This window comes from Pteronotus mesoamericanus, unplaced genomic scaffold (assembly GCF_021234165.1).
Source record: "Pteronotus mesoamericanus isolate MK-2021 breed Mesoamerican mustached bat unplaced genomic scaffold, CSHL_Meso_final contig_538, whole genome shotgun sequence".
In the NCBI taxonomy this organism is placed as follows: domain Eukaryota; kingdom Metazoa; phylum Chordata; class Mammalia; order Chiroptera; family Mormoopidae; genus Pteronotus; species Pteronotus mesoamericanus.
The window spans coordinates 190973-207668 of record NW_026555197.1 but is presented as its reverse complement, the minus strand read 5'-3'; the positions used below and the strand labels follow the sequence as shown (position 1 = coordinate 207668).

At 52.0% G+C, this 16696-nt stretch overlaps 1 protein-coding gene across 1 annotated transcript in view; it reads right to left on the bottom strand.

Annotated features, from left to right (window-relative positions):
• Positions 1–16696, bottom strand: part of GRIK5 (glutamate ionotropic receptor kainate type subunit 5) — a 51656-nt gene that overhangs the window by 4459 nt on the left and 30501 nt on the right. The window contains exons 13-19 of the mRNA XM_054579510.1: positions 12431–12544; positions 12124–12233; positions 11474–11647; positions 2796–2961; positions 1382–1607; positions 225–353; positions 12–133 (exon numbers count right to left, since the gene is read on the bottom strand). Of these exons, the coding sequence (XP_054435485.1) occupies positions 12–133; positions 225–353; positions 1382–1607; positions 2796–2961; positions 11474–11647; positions 12124–12233; positions 12431–12544 (1041 nt within the window). The remainder of the gene's footprint in view (positions 1–11; positions 134–224; positions 354–1381; positions 1608–2795; positions 2962–11473; positions 11648–12123; positions 12234–12430; positions 12545–16696) is intronic.

Below are 16696 nucleotides of genomic sequence, written 5' to 3'. Positions count from 1 at the left end.
AACCTCCTCACCTCTTCCGACTCTGCTGACCTCCGCGTGGACCATATGAACTCCATGACCGCCACGAAGACAGCAATGATGAGGCCACAGATGAGCACGACAAAAATGCCACCAATATTCTCCATGCCCAGACCTGGGAGTCAGGGGAGAGCCAGGGGTCGGGCCGTGTGGGCACAGGGGCTCTGAGGGGTCCTCGGGAGGGCACGGCATGCAGGGTGGCTGACCTTTAGCTCGATGGTCCTCCTCCTTGGGGCACCGGCCCCCCTCCCACCACTTGCGCTTCAGGATCTCCAGCCGGTTGTTCTCTTGAAGCTGCAGGATGGCCAGCGTAATCTCATCCCGGAACGGGGAGCCTGGACCGGCACGCGGGGTGGTGGACTGGTCACTGGGGCCCCGGAGCCCTGCCCGCCACACGCTAACCGCCCCCTGACCCCGGCCCCCTCCTGTCTCTGCCACACCCCCAGGGTCCCACCGTCCACCTCCGAGTCTGATCACTGCTCCCTGACAACCATGCTGGGCCACACACATGTCCCATTTGTCATGGTCTCCTCCCTGCAGCCTCCTCTCATCCCCCACCCAGGCTCTTCTCCACACATCAGCCAGAGGGTCCATTTCAGAAACAGAATCAGAGATCACGCCTCTCTCACACTTAAAACTCTCCAGCGGTATCCAGCACTGTGAAAATAAAGGCCTTTTCTGGCTTACAAGCTCCCGCAGCCCCCGGCCCCGCCACCTGGGGCTCTCCGGCACTACTCGCCACCCCCCCGCCCCAGCTCCCATCACACTGGCCCCCTGACTGCTCCTCGAACCCTCTCAGGGCAATCTCACCCTAGGACCTTTGCCTCTGCCTGGAATGCTCCTTCTATCCATTCACTCAGGGCTCTGCACACGTGGTGGGTCCTCAGGGGATTGATTCTGACTGACTTTAAAATGACACGAAGCACTCTACTCCCTGCCAGTCTCCCCCCGGTTAATTTACTTCAGAGCAGTTGTCACCACCCGACATCACATTATAAAGCTGTGTGCATTGTTGGTTTGCTGTCCGTGCCCCTAGTGGAGGGCAGGCGGGTGGAGCTTGGCAGCACCCCACTGTTATCCCAGTATCCAGCACAGGCCTGACACCCAGCAGGGCACACAGTTGGGCATCAGACAGACCTGCTGGGTGAGTGACTCCCAGCCACACCTCTCCTCCACGCTGGACCACCTCTCCCCTCCCCTTAAGCCATCCTTAGGCCCCAAACACCCACGCTTGCCCTCTCCTGTGCTCATTTCTTCATTCACTACGATACTTGTTGAGCATCTACCAGTGCCAAGAACTTGGGATATGGGCGAGAGGGGTGATTTGTATTTGTCGGGAACCCCGGTGGCGCTGCCACCATACCCAGCGGCATGCCGATGCCGTAGCCCTTGGTGTCGAGGAGGCCCCCGATCTGGGTGAGGTTGCAGTTGAGGCGTCGGTGGTACTCGTTCATGGTGGACTCGAGCAGGAAGGCATAGCGGGAGTTGAGGACGCGGGCGATGCCCTCCTCCGTGCTTTTGACGAACACGCTGGGCTGCTTTGACTGCATATAGTTCCACATCCGCTGGTATGTCTGATACCGTGAATTCTGGGCAGAATGGGCACAAGGGGAAGAGGTGAGGGGCTTTCCATTCCCGGCCTTCCCCTGAACCCTGTCACCTGCCCTCCAGCAAGTCTCCCTCAACCCAAGAGGGAGCAAGGAGACCAGAGGAAGATGGAGAGGAAACCAGAAGGACAGGCTGCTCAAGGCCAGGTCCAAGTTGTCCCACATCTGCCAGCCCAGTGAGAACCCCAAGGGCCAAAGCTTGGAAGAAGAGGCCATGGTCTATTCTTTAGCCCTTTTCTATCTTTCATCCCAGTGCCTGACTCAGCTGGACACCAGCCCTGTCTTCCCAGTGCTCCCAGGTCTTACTCATAGAACCTGGGAGCAGATGCTCAACTCCCAAATCTAGCTGGGGCTCAGCCTGGTTTGGGAAGACCCAAGTCCATGCCCTGTGGGAATCTTCTGGGAATGATTACCCCTGCCCCTACCACCTGATGCCTGCCCTGCCTCTCCCTCTTTGATCTGAGGTCCAGACTCTTGTTCCCTCCTCCCTTCGGGTACCTCACAGGCTCTGCCCATGGCTCAGCAACCACCCAACGCCATTCCAATGGTCTCCCACCTGGGAACTCAGCCCCTCCTCCGTTCCTGCTTAGCCCTTCAGCCTGCGGCCCCTGCCCAACTCCATCCTTCTCTCCCGACCACTCATCCACCCCCAACTGCCCCAAAGGGAACCTCTAGCTTCTAAATGGGTCACCATTCAACCGTTCCTACATCCCCACTTAAGGGGGCTCAATCTCAGCCTTATTCTGGCATTCAAGGCCTCTGAGGTTTCTTAATCAAATCTTGCCAGGCTTGCTTTCCTTCTGGTTCCCTTTCATCACCCCAAAATGCATATGGACAAGCTCCTTCTTTCCTTCTCTGCTGGTCCATTTTGCCAGGCCTGACCCCAGCAGCCTCCTGGGCCCCATTTGGCGTGTCCAGCACTAATCTGACATTAGATCCCATACCTGTCTCCCCATCCCCATTCCTGGGCGGAAGTCCAGTTTCCCCAGCCCAAAAACAGGCTTCCTCATGAGGGTATGAGTGTGTCTTCTGGTCCCCAGCCTCCCTGACTTTCATGACAATCAGCTCCTCTGACCCAGAAGGCCTTGCCCAGCACCGCCCACTCCCCCTGCAGCTGCTAGGCACAGCTGGGGTACTGACACCAAGCCCGAGGGCCTCTGGGGGCCCCACCTGGAAGAAGGTCATGGTGGAGCCAGCGTGGATGGTGCCGTACTCAATGTTGGTCTGGTCTGCCAGGTCGTCAGCCGATTCCACAGGCACCTCCATGCGCTGCACGGTGAGGAAGGCGGCCAGGTTGGCCGTGTAGGAGGAGATGATGATCAAGGTGAAGGCCCACCTGAGGGGTGGGAGGGGTGAGCTACAGGCTGGAGCCACCCTGCCCATGGCCATGGGTCCCCTGGTGGCGCCCCCATCAGTGACCTGGCATCTAGAAGGCTCAGTAACTGCTGACTAGTGGAGAGACTGGGGGCACAGATTCTGGAGCCAGACTCTCTGGGTTTAAATATTGCTTCTGGAGATTTCTGCTTCCAGATACAGGAGAACAAGATGGTCTGGAAATATCTTCCCATCAAGAAAAACTAGAAAACTAGACAGAATATAAGAAACTATTTAAATACATAGGACAACAGATATCACAGGACTGTGATCCTTGAGGGAAGCAAACAAACAAACAAACAAACAAAGTAAAGTGAACTTTGTCATTGCCAAGGCTGCTGGCTGGATTTAATTTCCATGCTGCAGTGCCAGGAAGGAGGGAAGACCCAGTCTGGCAGTCTCTCTGAGTTGAAGAGATGGAGATCACAAATCAGGAAGGCCAAGATGGCTGGCATTTGTGGGATAGAATATCAAAGGGGAGAGCTGCACAGAGACGGTTCCAGAAATCTGCACGGGGTCCCCTTGGGTGTTTGGCTGAATGTCAATTTGTAACTCCAGCAGCCAGACAAGAACAACTTTCAAAGAGAGAACAATTCCCAGGGCTGGGAACCTTTTGAGCTCCCTCTATCCAGAGAGATCTGATTGGATTCATGAGACATTAAGTAGAAACCCAAAAGGAAAACACATTAGAAATAGAGTCGGCTTAGCCCTAGAATAAAGGCTACACTAGAGCTGCCCTAAAAGAACTAAAAAACAGGCCTGGAAAAGATAGAAATAATCGAAAAGTAATTTGACTAACTGCCAGAAAAAGTCCCAGACTCTTCGAAGTGATACATTCAACAACGTAAACAATGTAAAATTCACAATATATGTCATCCAGTAAAAAATTTACCACATATACAAAAGCACAGGAAACTGTAACCTAGCATAATGAAGAATAAAATCACTCAATTGAAACCAACTCAGATTGACAGAAATGAGAAGGACATTAAACAGTTATTACAAATATGTTCTTAATGCTCAAGGATATAAAGAAAAACATGGACATAATGCAGAGAGAAATAGAAGATATAAAACAGAAGTGAATGGGACTTCTAGAGATGAAATATACAACACCCAAGAGGAAAATTTTACTGGAAGGGATTATACAGATTAGACACTGCAGCAGAAAAGAACAGGGAATTGCAAGAAAGCAAGTGAATCTATCCAAAACGAAGCATAAAAAGGAAAAAAATGACTGACAATGGGCATAAAGCCCAAGTGGCCTGAGGTCTAATACAAGTGGCTGGAGTCCCAGAAAAAGAGGAGAGAAAGGAGATAACAGAAAAATATATATGTTTGAAAAAGTAAGGCTCCAAGTTTTTCACATGTGATGAAAACTACAAATGTGCGAGGAAGCTCAATAAACCCAAGTAGAATAAACAGGTATGCACACAAAACACAACAGGGCACATTATAATCAATTACTGAAAACCAGTGATAAAGAGAAAATCTAAAAAGCAGCCAGGATGAGGGAGAAATATATTACACACAAAGAAAGATAAGAGTGAAAGTAGATTTCTTGTCAGAAAGTATGCAAGCCAGAAGACAATGCGACAGTGTGGTAAAAAGAAAACAAAAACAAACCAACAAACAAAACCCCCACCAACCTAGAATTCCATATTCAGAAGAAAAATCCTTCAACAAAGAAAACGCACTAAGGAATTTTTCATACAAACAAAAGCTTGGAGAACTAATTGCTAGCAGACCTGCACTTCCAGAGATGTTAAAGGAAGTTCTTCAGGTAAAAGGAAAATAGTAGAAAAAAGTGGATGTACATGAAGGCATGAAGAGCACCAGGAATAACCACCAGGAAATATAAAAGACATTCCTCATTTAAAACATTTGTCTAAAAGACATTTACTGTTGAAGTAAACACACACACGCACACACACACATTCACAAATCAAATGTATTGTGGGGTTCACAAGATCAGTAGAAGTAAAAATATGTCAACAGTAGCTCAAAGGATGGGAGGGAATTATGGAAGTCTACTGTTTTAAGAGCCTTACATCTGATGTGAAGTATCGTAATGTTACTTGAAAGTACTTCGTAATAATTAAAGATGCATATGGTAAGCCCAGAACAACTGCTAAGAAAAATAAAACAAAGAAGCATAATTAAGCCTGGGCCAGAGTGGCTCAGTTGGTTGGATGTTGTCCCATGAACCAAAAGACTGCTGGTTCAATTCCCAGTCTGGGCACATGCCTGGGTTGCAGGTCCAGTACCCCCGGGTGCATATGGAAGGCAACCGACTGATGTTTCTCTCTCTCACATAGATGTTTCTTGCCCTCTCTTTCTACCTCCCTTCCCCTCTTTCTAAAATCAAAATTAAAAAATAAAATAAAAATTTAAAAAGTACAATTAATAAATTAGAAGCAGGCATAAAAAAGAATTTTAAAAATTTCAATAAATCCAAAAGAAGAGAGGAAAAACAAGGAAATGGGAACAAAGAACAGATGGGACAAATAGAAGACAAACAGCAAGTTGGCAGATTTGAACCTGACCATGTCAATAATTACAATAAAGGTCTCGATCACGGGTTGGCAAGCTATGGCCCACAGGCCAAATCTGGTTTGCCATCTGTTTTGGTACACAAGCTAAGAATAGTTTTCACATTTTCAAGTGATTTAAAAGAAAGCAAAAGAAGAGTAATATTTCGACATAAAATTCAAACTGCAGCGTCAGTGTCCATAAATAAGGATTTGCTGGAACACAGCCACATTCACTTGTATATTGTCTCCAGCTGCTTTCGCACTACAGTCAGAGTTGAGTAGTTGTGACAGGGACTGCAGGGCCAGCAAAGCCTAAAATATTTACTATCTGGTCCGATAAAGAAAAAGTTTGCCAACCTCTGTTCCATATATGCTTCCTGTAGGAAACCCACTTAAGGCCCTGGCTGATGTGGCTCAGTGGATCCAGTGCCAGGCTGAAAAACAAAGGGTCACTGGTTCATTTCCCAGTCAGGGCACATGCCTGGGTTGCTGGCCAGGTCCCCAGCAACAGGTGTGCGAGAAGCAACCGCACATTGATGTTTCCCTCCCTTTCCTTCTCCCTCCCTCCCCCTCTCTCTAAAAGTAAATAAATAAAATGTAAAAAAAAGAAACTCGCCTAAAATACAATGTATAGGTAGGCTGGAAGTAACAGAATGGGAAAAAGATATGCTAAGCATGAGAAAGCATGGCTATGTTGTTTTGTTTTGTTTTGTTTTCTAAAGATTTTGTTTATTTTAGAGAGAGGGGAAGGGAGGGAGGAGAGAAACATCAATGGGTGGTTGCCTCTTGAGCGCCCCCTACTGGGGAGCTAGTCAGCAACCCAGTCATGTGCCCTGACTGGGAATCCAACCGACAACGCTTCTGTTTCAGGCCAACACTCAATCCACTGAGCCATACCAGCCAGGGCAGCATGGCTATATTAATATTAAAGGTAACTTCAGAACAAGGGCTGTTACCAGGAACAAACAAGAACATTATATAATGACAAAGGGATCAATTCATCAAGAGAACATAATAATCCTCAACACTTATGCATCTAATTATAAAGTTTCAAAATTTATAAAGCAAAACTGATAAAACTGAAAAGAAAAATAGATACGATTTCTCCACAATTATAGGTGGAGATTTCAACATGCTTCTCCCAGTAACTGCTAAAGCAAGTAGACAAAAAATGAGGATATAAAAGACTTGAATAACACTATCAGCCTACTGGCTCTAATTGTTATTTATAAAACGCTGCACCCACCAACAGCACATTCTATGCAAGTGCACACAGGCCAGCTACCAGGATAGGCCATATGCTGAGCCACAAAACAAGTCTCAATAAATATCAAAGGATTAAAATCCTACAGAGAATGTCCTCTGAGCACAGTGGAACTAAACTAGAAAGCAATAATAGAAAGATTTCCAGAAAATCCCCAAATCCTGGCTCCATCACCATGTAGCTGTGTGACCTTGGGCTCACCTGTGAGGGAACTAGAATCGTGGCCCCTCCTCACAGGGCTGTTGTAAGAATTACACCTGTGCAAGTGTGTGCTCTTACCGTCCTGGTGAGACACAGAAGAGGTACGCACTGGCCTGCCTATGGGGCCCAAGGGCAGCCACTATCTTTCTTACTCTGTCCCTCTCTGTCTTACCGCCTGGCAGGTGAGCCAGGCCAGGCTACCTGCAGATGGTTTAGATCTGTGGGGCAGGAAGACAGGGGAGATGCTGAGAGGGCCTCCCAGGCCTCACCTCCTCCAGCAGAGAAAACAGCAGCTGTCCTTTGCTGAGCATGTGTGCACAGCGCTGTGCAAGGCACTGGCGTGGGGGTGGAGAGGAGGATAAGGGATAAATAATACAGCCTCCTGCAAAAGAAAACCAAAACCCCACCCAAAGACCCAGAGCCTGACACCTCCTCTCCGGAAACCGAGTCTCTTCGAACCCATCCCATGGATCCATGTTGTCATTCACTCAGGACAAAATTATTTAGTGCCTGGTAGTCGCCAGGCACCACCCAGCCCCTGAAAATATAGCGTGGCTGACAGGTGGTGATGCTGGGGGTGGGTGGGAAGAAGGGGCCATTCACCGAGACAGAGCAGGGGAACACAGATGGGGAGTTTAATTTGGGAGTAAGGACATGAGCTCGGTTTCAGACAAGATGAGTTTTAGGGAGGCCACTGGGCACCCATGGAGACGTCTGGGGGTGAGGACTTGGGAAGTGTCATTTACAAACAACAAGAGAAGACAGAGCTGGGTAAAACGGCCCCTGGAGTACAGGGCGGCGACCCCCAGGCAGAAGGCACTTGCTAAGGTGCAGAGCACTCTGGCGGTTGAAGTGGATGAGGGGCCTTGGTGTCGGGTGCAACACCAGGTGTCTGACAATGCAGCCCAGTCTCAACAACAGGGAAAATCCGATACATGATTATCTGAGCCTATCTCCTTGGTACACAAAAGCAAAGTATTTTTACATGGTTATAATAGAAACTGAAATTTCTAGGAGCACATCTATTACTTGGATTGAGGAAGAACTGGATGTTCTGTTTGAAACTTTGCCAAGAGCCATTTGCCATTTTGGGAGGTCACACCTCTGACAGCACAACCCTGCTCTGGTGTTTGCGTCACCAAGCCAAGACACTTGGACCAGCTGTCTTATTAAATCACCACTTTCTCGGTGATTTTTATTTGTATAAACGTACCTATTTACCGACTACTTCCAAGGGTCAAGTCTCAGGTGTTGCCATAATTCTATCAGATGCCTTTCCTCCGGTAGTTCCGGACCTGCCCGTGATGAGTAGGTGCAAACGCCTGATGACTGCAGTCTTCCAGCACAGTCCCCCCCAGCATTTCCGTATCACTATCCTACTGTTTTATCACAAATCACTTCCCTTTCTTTCCTTTTGAATTGCAATTAGGGCGTCTTATTGATTTGTTTTAAATCACATGTGCAGGTAGGGGTTACCCTTGAAATTCATCAGGGTGAAAAAGGGGATGTTACAAACCATTTGTTGTAATGAGGGCGGCGGGTGTGGGAGCGCGGGAACATCACGGTGTGGAGGGAAGAGCTCCGCGAGAGAGGGCAAGAGTGAAACGAAACAGATCCAAAGACGCAGGTGGAAACCGGGAGGGCACAGTGAGGCCTTTCTAGGATAGCGAACACGGTGTATTGGATGTATCAGTGAAGGGGTCCCCTACGACCTTGGTGGAGCTGGGAGAATGGGGGGTCAAGATGCTGGCTAGATCTGAGGTTTGTGGGCTTTCTTGCCAAGAGGGCATGAAGGAAGGACAACTGGATCTGAGGAAGAGTTGAGGACAATGGCAAAGGAGCAGCTGAAGTCACCGCATAGGAGCCACCTAGGTGGGCAGACATGAAAGCAGGCAGGGCTCAGAGAACAGAAAAAGGATGGTCAAAGACGTCATGGGAGTGACCCAGGGGGAGCCTGAGAGGGACGGCGCTGTGGTCAGAGCAGCAATTCAGTAGGAAACACTGATGTCCAAGGCAGAGCTGCGCCGAATGATGACTGGGGACGAGGGGTCCAAGGCAGTGGGTCTTGGCCTGGTTGCTGCTGTTGAGGTGGTAGACAAGTGTGGCAGGATCCTGGCCCACATGCCCACCACCCCACCACCGGCCCTGGCCTGCCGAATCACCCGGCCAGGGTCACTTTTGAAGATTAACAAGCACCTGTTGAAACATCTTTTGAACGAGTGAACCTGTGGGAGACTTGGGTCAAATGAGCCCAGGTCAAAGTGAGCTGAGTGAGGAGGGGGATGTGACCGGGCGCTTTCTGGTGACAGCAAAAGGCAGGGGCAGAGACGGCCCAGCTGGAAAAGCTGCGATGACCTACAAAGAGGAGGTTGCTGATTCCCTGGCTGATCTGGGACTCAGCTAGATTTGTTACAGCAGGTCCTCTCATGCCATTTCAGCCCCTTCCTCACACACGTGCCTCTTCTGGCCTGAATGTTCTTCCCTCTCCTTGGCATGGACGCCCCCGGTTTAGCCTTTAGGACTCAGCCCCATGTCACCTCCTCAGAGGGGCCTTCCCTGAGCACCTCATTCTCTACTGTCCTCTTTCACTGCACCTTGCTTGGCTCCTCAGCGCACGGTTTATGTCCATCTGACACATCATTACGTTGCAAAGGTTAATAACTTTCACTTGAGGTGTGCAGGAGGCAGAAAAAAGCCCCCCAACCCCCATACGCCTACATCCTGATCCCCGGAGGCTGTGTATTCCCCCACAGTGTAAATGGGTCTTTGCAGATGTGATGAAGTTAAGGATCTTGAGATGGGGAGATAATCCTGGATTAGCCAGTGAAATCACAAGAGTCCTTCTACGTGGAAGAAGTTCAGAGTCAGAGAGAAAGATTTGAAGATGCTGTGCTGCTGGCTTTGAAGGGGTCAGGAGCCAAAGAATGCAAGTGGCTTTTAAACGTTAGAAAAGACAAGGAAGTGGATTCTCCCCTGCTGACCTCCAGAACTGTAAGAGGATAAACTTACATTGTTTTAAGCCACTGAATTTGTATTATCTGTTGCAGCAGCATTAGGAAGCAAGTACAGAGTAGGGCACTCGAAATGATCCGAATCTCAAAAGGCCTGGATAAAGTCATTATGATTCGAAAGTTTCTAAACCAATGGACCAAGTGTGTTGCAAATGATGTCCCATGGTAGTTAGTCCCTCTAGGCTTGGAGAAAGAAAAACCTGCACCATTCCGGTTAGTCTTGAGTTAAACAATATCTCTGGCACATGTTCTTGGCATAAAATACAACGTCCCTGTGTTTACACATCTGTTTACTTGTTTATTCTCAGCTCCTCTGCCTCTTGAGGGCTGCTTCTTCACCTGAGTGCCTGGCACATGGAGGGCCCCGCACAGCATCTGCTGAGTGACTTTTGATGCAGGAATACTGACTGGCAAGAGGAGGTGAGGAAGAAACACCCCTTGAGAAGGCCCAATGCCTGGGATCACCCTGGAGAAGTCACCAAGGGCCGGGGAGCAGGGCTGGGCTCAGGCAGCTGCGAGGGCTGGCTAGTGGCGCTGGGGCGGGGCCCGGCTTGGCCCTGCCCTGCCTCTGCCAAATGCAAGTTCTGCAGGAAATCACTCCCTCTCTCTGGGTCTGCCTTGCAATAAAACCAGGAGAACATTCCCTTTCTTAAGCATTCTCCTCAGTTTTCTGTGGTTCTAATGAGGGAAAGGAGGTGGGAAGAGTTATGTGAACTGCAATGAAGTCCAGAGGCTACTTGAGAGATGTGTAGTAAACCCGAGGGCTTATGGGGGCCAGACCAGACCATAACCAAACGGAAGAAGGGACTGAAGCCGAAGGAACAGACATCAACGCCAGGTGGAAATGCCAGCTGAGTGCCCCCAGACCTCTCGAATTTTCTAGAAGAGAAATCTGGAATTTTGAGTAAATTTGCCCAATGTTTAAATGTTACCGACTAATTTTAATACATTTTAAACTGTGGTCCAAACAGACACCATGAGTTGTTGGTGTCTGCTCTCTGACATGTAGCTTCTCAGAGCTTGTCATGGGGGCAAAATAAGTTTCGACCAAGCTCCTGGGCCCCCTGGGACTCTGAGGGACCAGGTACACCTGTCTGGGCCTCGGCCTCAGGAGAGTGAAGGACATCCTGGCTCGGGGACTCTCAGGGCAATGTCCGAGACAGTGACAGCATTGGTCCTGTCCTGGTTGTGACCCCTCATGTCCATAGAAGCCCTTTTCCACAACAACCTTGCTGAGTCCTTACAACCTGACACATGGGCATTTTATCCCCATTTTCTAGATGAGGAGACTGAAGCATGCAGAGGGAATGTGGCCTACCTAAGGTGGCATAGCTAGTGAGTGACACAGCTGGGACGCAGCTCTCCCCACTCCATTCCCTGCCACAGAGCTGGCAGTGGGGACCAGAGGTGCACCCTCAGAGAGGCCCCTCCCAGCCCCAGGGGAGCAGACAAAAAGCCTCTTACCAGACTCCACTGACACAGCGAGTGGACAGAGCCCGGGGCATGATTTCTGAGCCCTGCTGCATGAAGCCCCCGACGGGGAACCAGAGGCTGTTGCCCAGCGTGTACTGGTTCTCCAGGATGTGGGGGCGTGCCCGCAGGCATGGGTGTGGGTTATACCACTCATAGGGGCTCAGCCTGCGAAGAGACATGGTAGGAGACTGTGAAGGAAGCCAAGCAGGGGGAGAAAAAGGAGACACAGAACACCATGATCAGGAGAGATTGGGGAGGGACAGGAATTGTAGGGAAGAGAGATCAAGGGATGAACAGAGAGACACACCCACACAGAACAGGTAGAAAGAGAAACACGTGGAAGAGAGAGGCAGGGAGACACACAACAGAGATGGAAAGACACAGAGAAGAGAAAGAGAGAAACAGAAAGACAGAAAAAATGGAAGGGGAGCAGTGCAAAGAGAGACCACAGAGCAAGTCAGAGCCCCAGGGTGAAATGCAGAGGCAGGGCCAGGACGGGAGAAGGGAGGGTGCAGGGAGCCCCAGGCCCCGAGTGGAGGCGAGGAGGGTCCACGCAGACAACAGAATGTGCCGGTTCGTCATGGGCCCCAGCTCAGGCCTCCTCCCCGCCCCTCTTCCCAGGCAGCGGAGAGAGGGCTCACCTGGCGGCCAGGAACAGGACGCAGCTGACAGCCAGGTAGGCGAGAAGCATGAAGAGCCACACAGCAGGGGAGAAGGGGTCCAGGAAGGAGAAGTAGCCGGGCTTGCGCCCCTGTGGGAAGAGGGAGTGAGACCCTGAGCCACCCTGACCTGAGCTGAATGCCAACCCCTGCTCCCACCAGGGGCCCACGAGCCCAGCGGGCCCTTCCCAGGTCCAGCCCACAGCCTCTGCTTCCCTTGGGGACACAGGCATCTGGGCCTCACTGCCAGCCCCTGCCTCTAGCCTCCATGTCCACGTGGGAACCGTACCATGTGCACTCGGTAGAGGATGCTGATCCCCAGGGTCATGAAGGGTTTGGAGAAGTCGATGACCTTTTCCCGCTCAGCTGTGATGGTGAATGCAGCCACCGCCAGGTCTGCCTTCTGCTGGAGAGGAAGCCGGGCAGGGGCAGAGGAGTGGCCAGGGAGGGAGACGGGCAGTTAGGGCAAAACTCACGGAGAGCAACTAAGAGAGACTATGGGAAGCCGAATGAGGGGTCAGGAGCCTGGGCTGGCTCCAGGAGTGCCCCAGATTGGACCCTTGTCACCTCACGCCCCTGGCCCTCACCGTCCCCACCACCACTCCAGAGCCTGGAGAGAACCTGGGATTGGAGCCAAGGTGCCTGAATGCCAACCCACTCAGGGCCCTCTGGGGGCCTTGGTTTCTTCTGTCTTAGTTAACAACAGGCAGCATTTGTCACAGGCTGACTCCGTTCTGGGCTCCGTGCTGGACAGCACTGTACAGAGATCCCCTGTGCACTCCTCCCAACAGCTCCCTGGGAGCCATTACTGGCCCCATTGTATGGATGGGAAACCGAGTCCCAGAGAGGCAAAGGCACTAGCAAGCCAAAGCAGGCGATATGACCTCTACTCTCCTGCCCGTGGACAGCACTAGCAGCCAGCCAGTGCCCAGCTCCACCGAGACCATGACCTTGGGGGAAGCTGCACACAGTCTCGAGTGAGGCAGGGGTGCCTGGGGTCCAGGTCTGAAGTGGGGAAGCGTGGGAGTGGGGGAGGCGAGACAGTGAGAAGGGTTGGGGTTGGGGTCTGGCTGGCACTCCTGGAATCCCGGATCCAAAAGGGCCATTTCGCTCTGGCCCAGGAGGACATTAACTGGCCTTTGGCTGTGGGCAGGACACAGGCTGGGAAAAAAACCTGGCACTGCTCACACCCTCTCTGCACCCCCTAGACTGCACTGTACAGAGTCACGTCTGCACCGCCACCACCACATGCTCACCACACCATACCCACACGTGTGTGCCCAGACGCAGGCTCCCAGTGAGGCATTGTCCACACAGACACAGGCAGGCAGATGTGTGCCCTGCCCATGAGTGTAAGGAGCAGATACACATGGGGAGTGGGCATTCCCTCAAGGCGCCATGCCCACGCTTGCACACATGGCCCTCACATGCATGCACACATGACGGCCCAGGCAGGGCCAGGTGCTGGGAAGGGGTGGGCGCAGGAGTGGGGAGCCCCAGCTCTGCCCTGAGCTCACTGGGCGATCTCGGACGGCGGCTTCCGCACCTATGGGTCTCAGTTTGCTCATCTGTAAAATGGGGGTGAGGGTTGGGACCTGGCTCCCAGGATGTCCCTTCCAAGCATAATGACTACCCGCCAGGCCTCAACCACTGACTCCAAATTCGAGCAGAGACCTCCCTCTGGGGCTGAAATAGGAGTCAAGGTCCAGGCCCTGGCCCAGGAGGAGATCTGCACTCACCCCAGGGGGCTGAGACTGAGAGTGCATGAGGTAACACAGGCCCAGGCGGGGAGAGAGGCACAGGCCAGAAAGATAACCACAAGGTAGAGGGAGACAGCACAGGCTGGAAATAAAACCAAGGTCAAGGAGAGAGCTCGTGGGCCCAGACTGAAATCCAGGGTCAGTCAGAGACAAGATAGGTCTCAAATACAATTTGATGGTAGGGAAAGAGGACAGGCCCAAAAGATAAACCAGGGGGAGAGAGAGAGATGGCACAGGTCAAACAACTAACACAGGGTGAGGGGAAGTTGGCAGAGGCCTCTGCGTGACTTGGGAGCAGAGTGGCAGAGCCCCAGAGCAGAATCCAGAAGTGGTAACGTGGGCAGAAGCTCCAAGCACACGGCTGGAGGCCGGACTCAGACAATGCTCTTAGGAATGCCCGGCTGTTGACAGTAAGGAGTGTTTTCCCCCTTTCTTGTGCACTGCCACTTTTATGGCTAATACATGAATTATACACAGGAATCCAATTATTTTTATGCACCCACAGGAGCTGTGTCCTGGCAATGCCCTCCTTGGGGGCCCAAGTCCCCATTTCAGAAAGCAGGAGGCAGTGGCCTCTCAGAGAAAGGGCCGGGAGGACCTGGTGGTCCCCAGGCCAGGCCTCTTCTCCCAAAGGCCTGCAGGGTTCCTGGCCCCTTTCTGTTCTGTCCCTGTCCCTGGCTCGCTCACTAGCTTCCTCACCCACTCCTGAGACCTGGCGGCAGGCCAAACACCTGGGCTGGCCTGCTTCTCCTTCCCACATTCTCCACATCTCCTCCAGTGGCAAAGGCAGCGGCTCTGCTTCCAAAACACTCTTTCGATCTGTCCACTTGGCTCCACATCCACCCCCAAGCCCAGAACACCGGACTCTTTCTCCTGACAACAGCATCAATCTCTGTGGCCTCCCTGTCACCACTCATAACCTTTATCCAAAGAGAGAGAGGCCTCTGTTTTAAACCCATCGGTGGCTTCCCACTATACCTAGGACCAAACACTTTCACGGCCAAGAGGCTGTGCATGATCTGAGACCTACCTGCCCACTGGCCTCACCTCATGGCTTTTCCCCTCCCCCACTTGTCTCCAGCCCACAAGGCCCACTTTTTGTTCTTCGACACAGCAGGCTCAGGGCCTTTGCACATGCTCTTCCCCAGCTCTTCTTCACCATTCGAGGTCTGGCTCATATGTCACCGCTTGGGCCTGCCCACAGCCGCCTCCAGACCCCACTCACCCCACTCCAGAGTCCTCTCTCTCTTTACCCATTACCCTGTTTTATATCTTTCTAAGCACCACTGGGGATGACCCTATTTGCTTATTAATGGACTACCCTCCCTACTAAACTACAATCTCCTTGTCTCTCTGGTTAGAGGTGTACCCTAGAGACTGCACAGAATAAGTTTCCAACAAACACTGCTTGGTTTTGACCAAGTCTGGTCTCTGTGAACAAACCCAAAGCGGCTCTGGCCCTCCCCTGAACCTCTGGGGCTCTGGCTGTCCTCTTGTGTCCTCTACTTTCCGGCCCTTGGACCGGTGAGCACACCACTCCCTTTGCCCGAGATGCCCCCTCCACCCTGCTGAACTAGACCCTGCCCACCCCCCCAGGGCTCCCTCAAGCCTTCCCTCCTCTGCGGTGCCTTCCATGCCTCCCCCTACACATATGCCCGGCACGCCTTGATCTCAGCACTTAGCTCAGTTTGGAAAATATCTGTTAGCGCCTCTGACTCCGCCACTAAACCTTCAAAGGCAGGGAAAGTGGGACTGTCCTATGTTTCCCATGCTGGAAGCCCAGGAATGTCACACTTCCTCTGGGGGCCTCGCAGGGGCTCCCAGAGTCCTCTCCTTCCCTGGGCCCTGTGGAGCCTCCTACAGCTCGACGCTCACACTCACACAGCACTCACCCCATGGCCAGGGCTTTCCCACCCTGGGGTATCTCCTTTAGTCCCCAAAGCAATCATTTTACACCTGAGGAAACCAAGGCACAGTGAAGGTAAGGATTTTGCTCTAGGTGACCCCAGGACTCAGAACCACGTACCCTCTGAGGGGAGTTTGCCTGACTGCTGCTCCCGCCCCTCCTTCCATGCCCAGGGTACCTGAGGCCAGGGTCCAGGAATTCTGAGTAACCAGAGGAGGGAGCAAATCCTTGAGCCTCCCATGAGCACGCAGCAAACTCAGCTGGCTCCACCCTCTCCGTAATGAATACCCCAGGCAGAAGCCGGGGGCATCTGACACTGCCCTCGCTCCTCACAGCACCTGTCCTCAAGCCCTCATGATTCCACCCCCAAAACACCTCTGGAATCAAGTTGCTTCTCTCTGTCTTCTCTGCCCCTGTCCAGATCATGTCTCTCAGGCCTGGAAAGCTTGTCTCTGCTACCCCAGCCACCCAGCAGGCAGCCTGAGGAACCCCAGAAACGACCCCCCAATCACACCCCCCACTTACATTCTCAGCCAAAGCACTCCTCAGCAGGCCGCGTGCCCTCCTCCTCCCCAGCCTTATCCCCCACTGCCATAGATTAAACGTCTGTGTCTCCCCAAAATTCGTACCGAGATCTCCACCCAAAGTGATAGTATTTGGGCAGGGGCCTTTGGGGAGTGATTAGGTCATGAGGGTGGAGCCCTCAGGAATGGGATTGTTGTCCTCATACAGGAGGCTCCAGAGGGCTCGCTCGCTCCTTCTGCCATGTGAGAGGACACAGCAAGAGGACAGTTGTCTATAAGCCCTCACCAGACAAGGAATCAGCCAGTACCTTGATCTTGGACTTCCCAGCCTCTAGAACTGAGACAAATCTCGTTTATGAGCCACT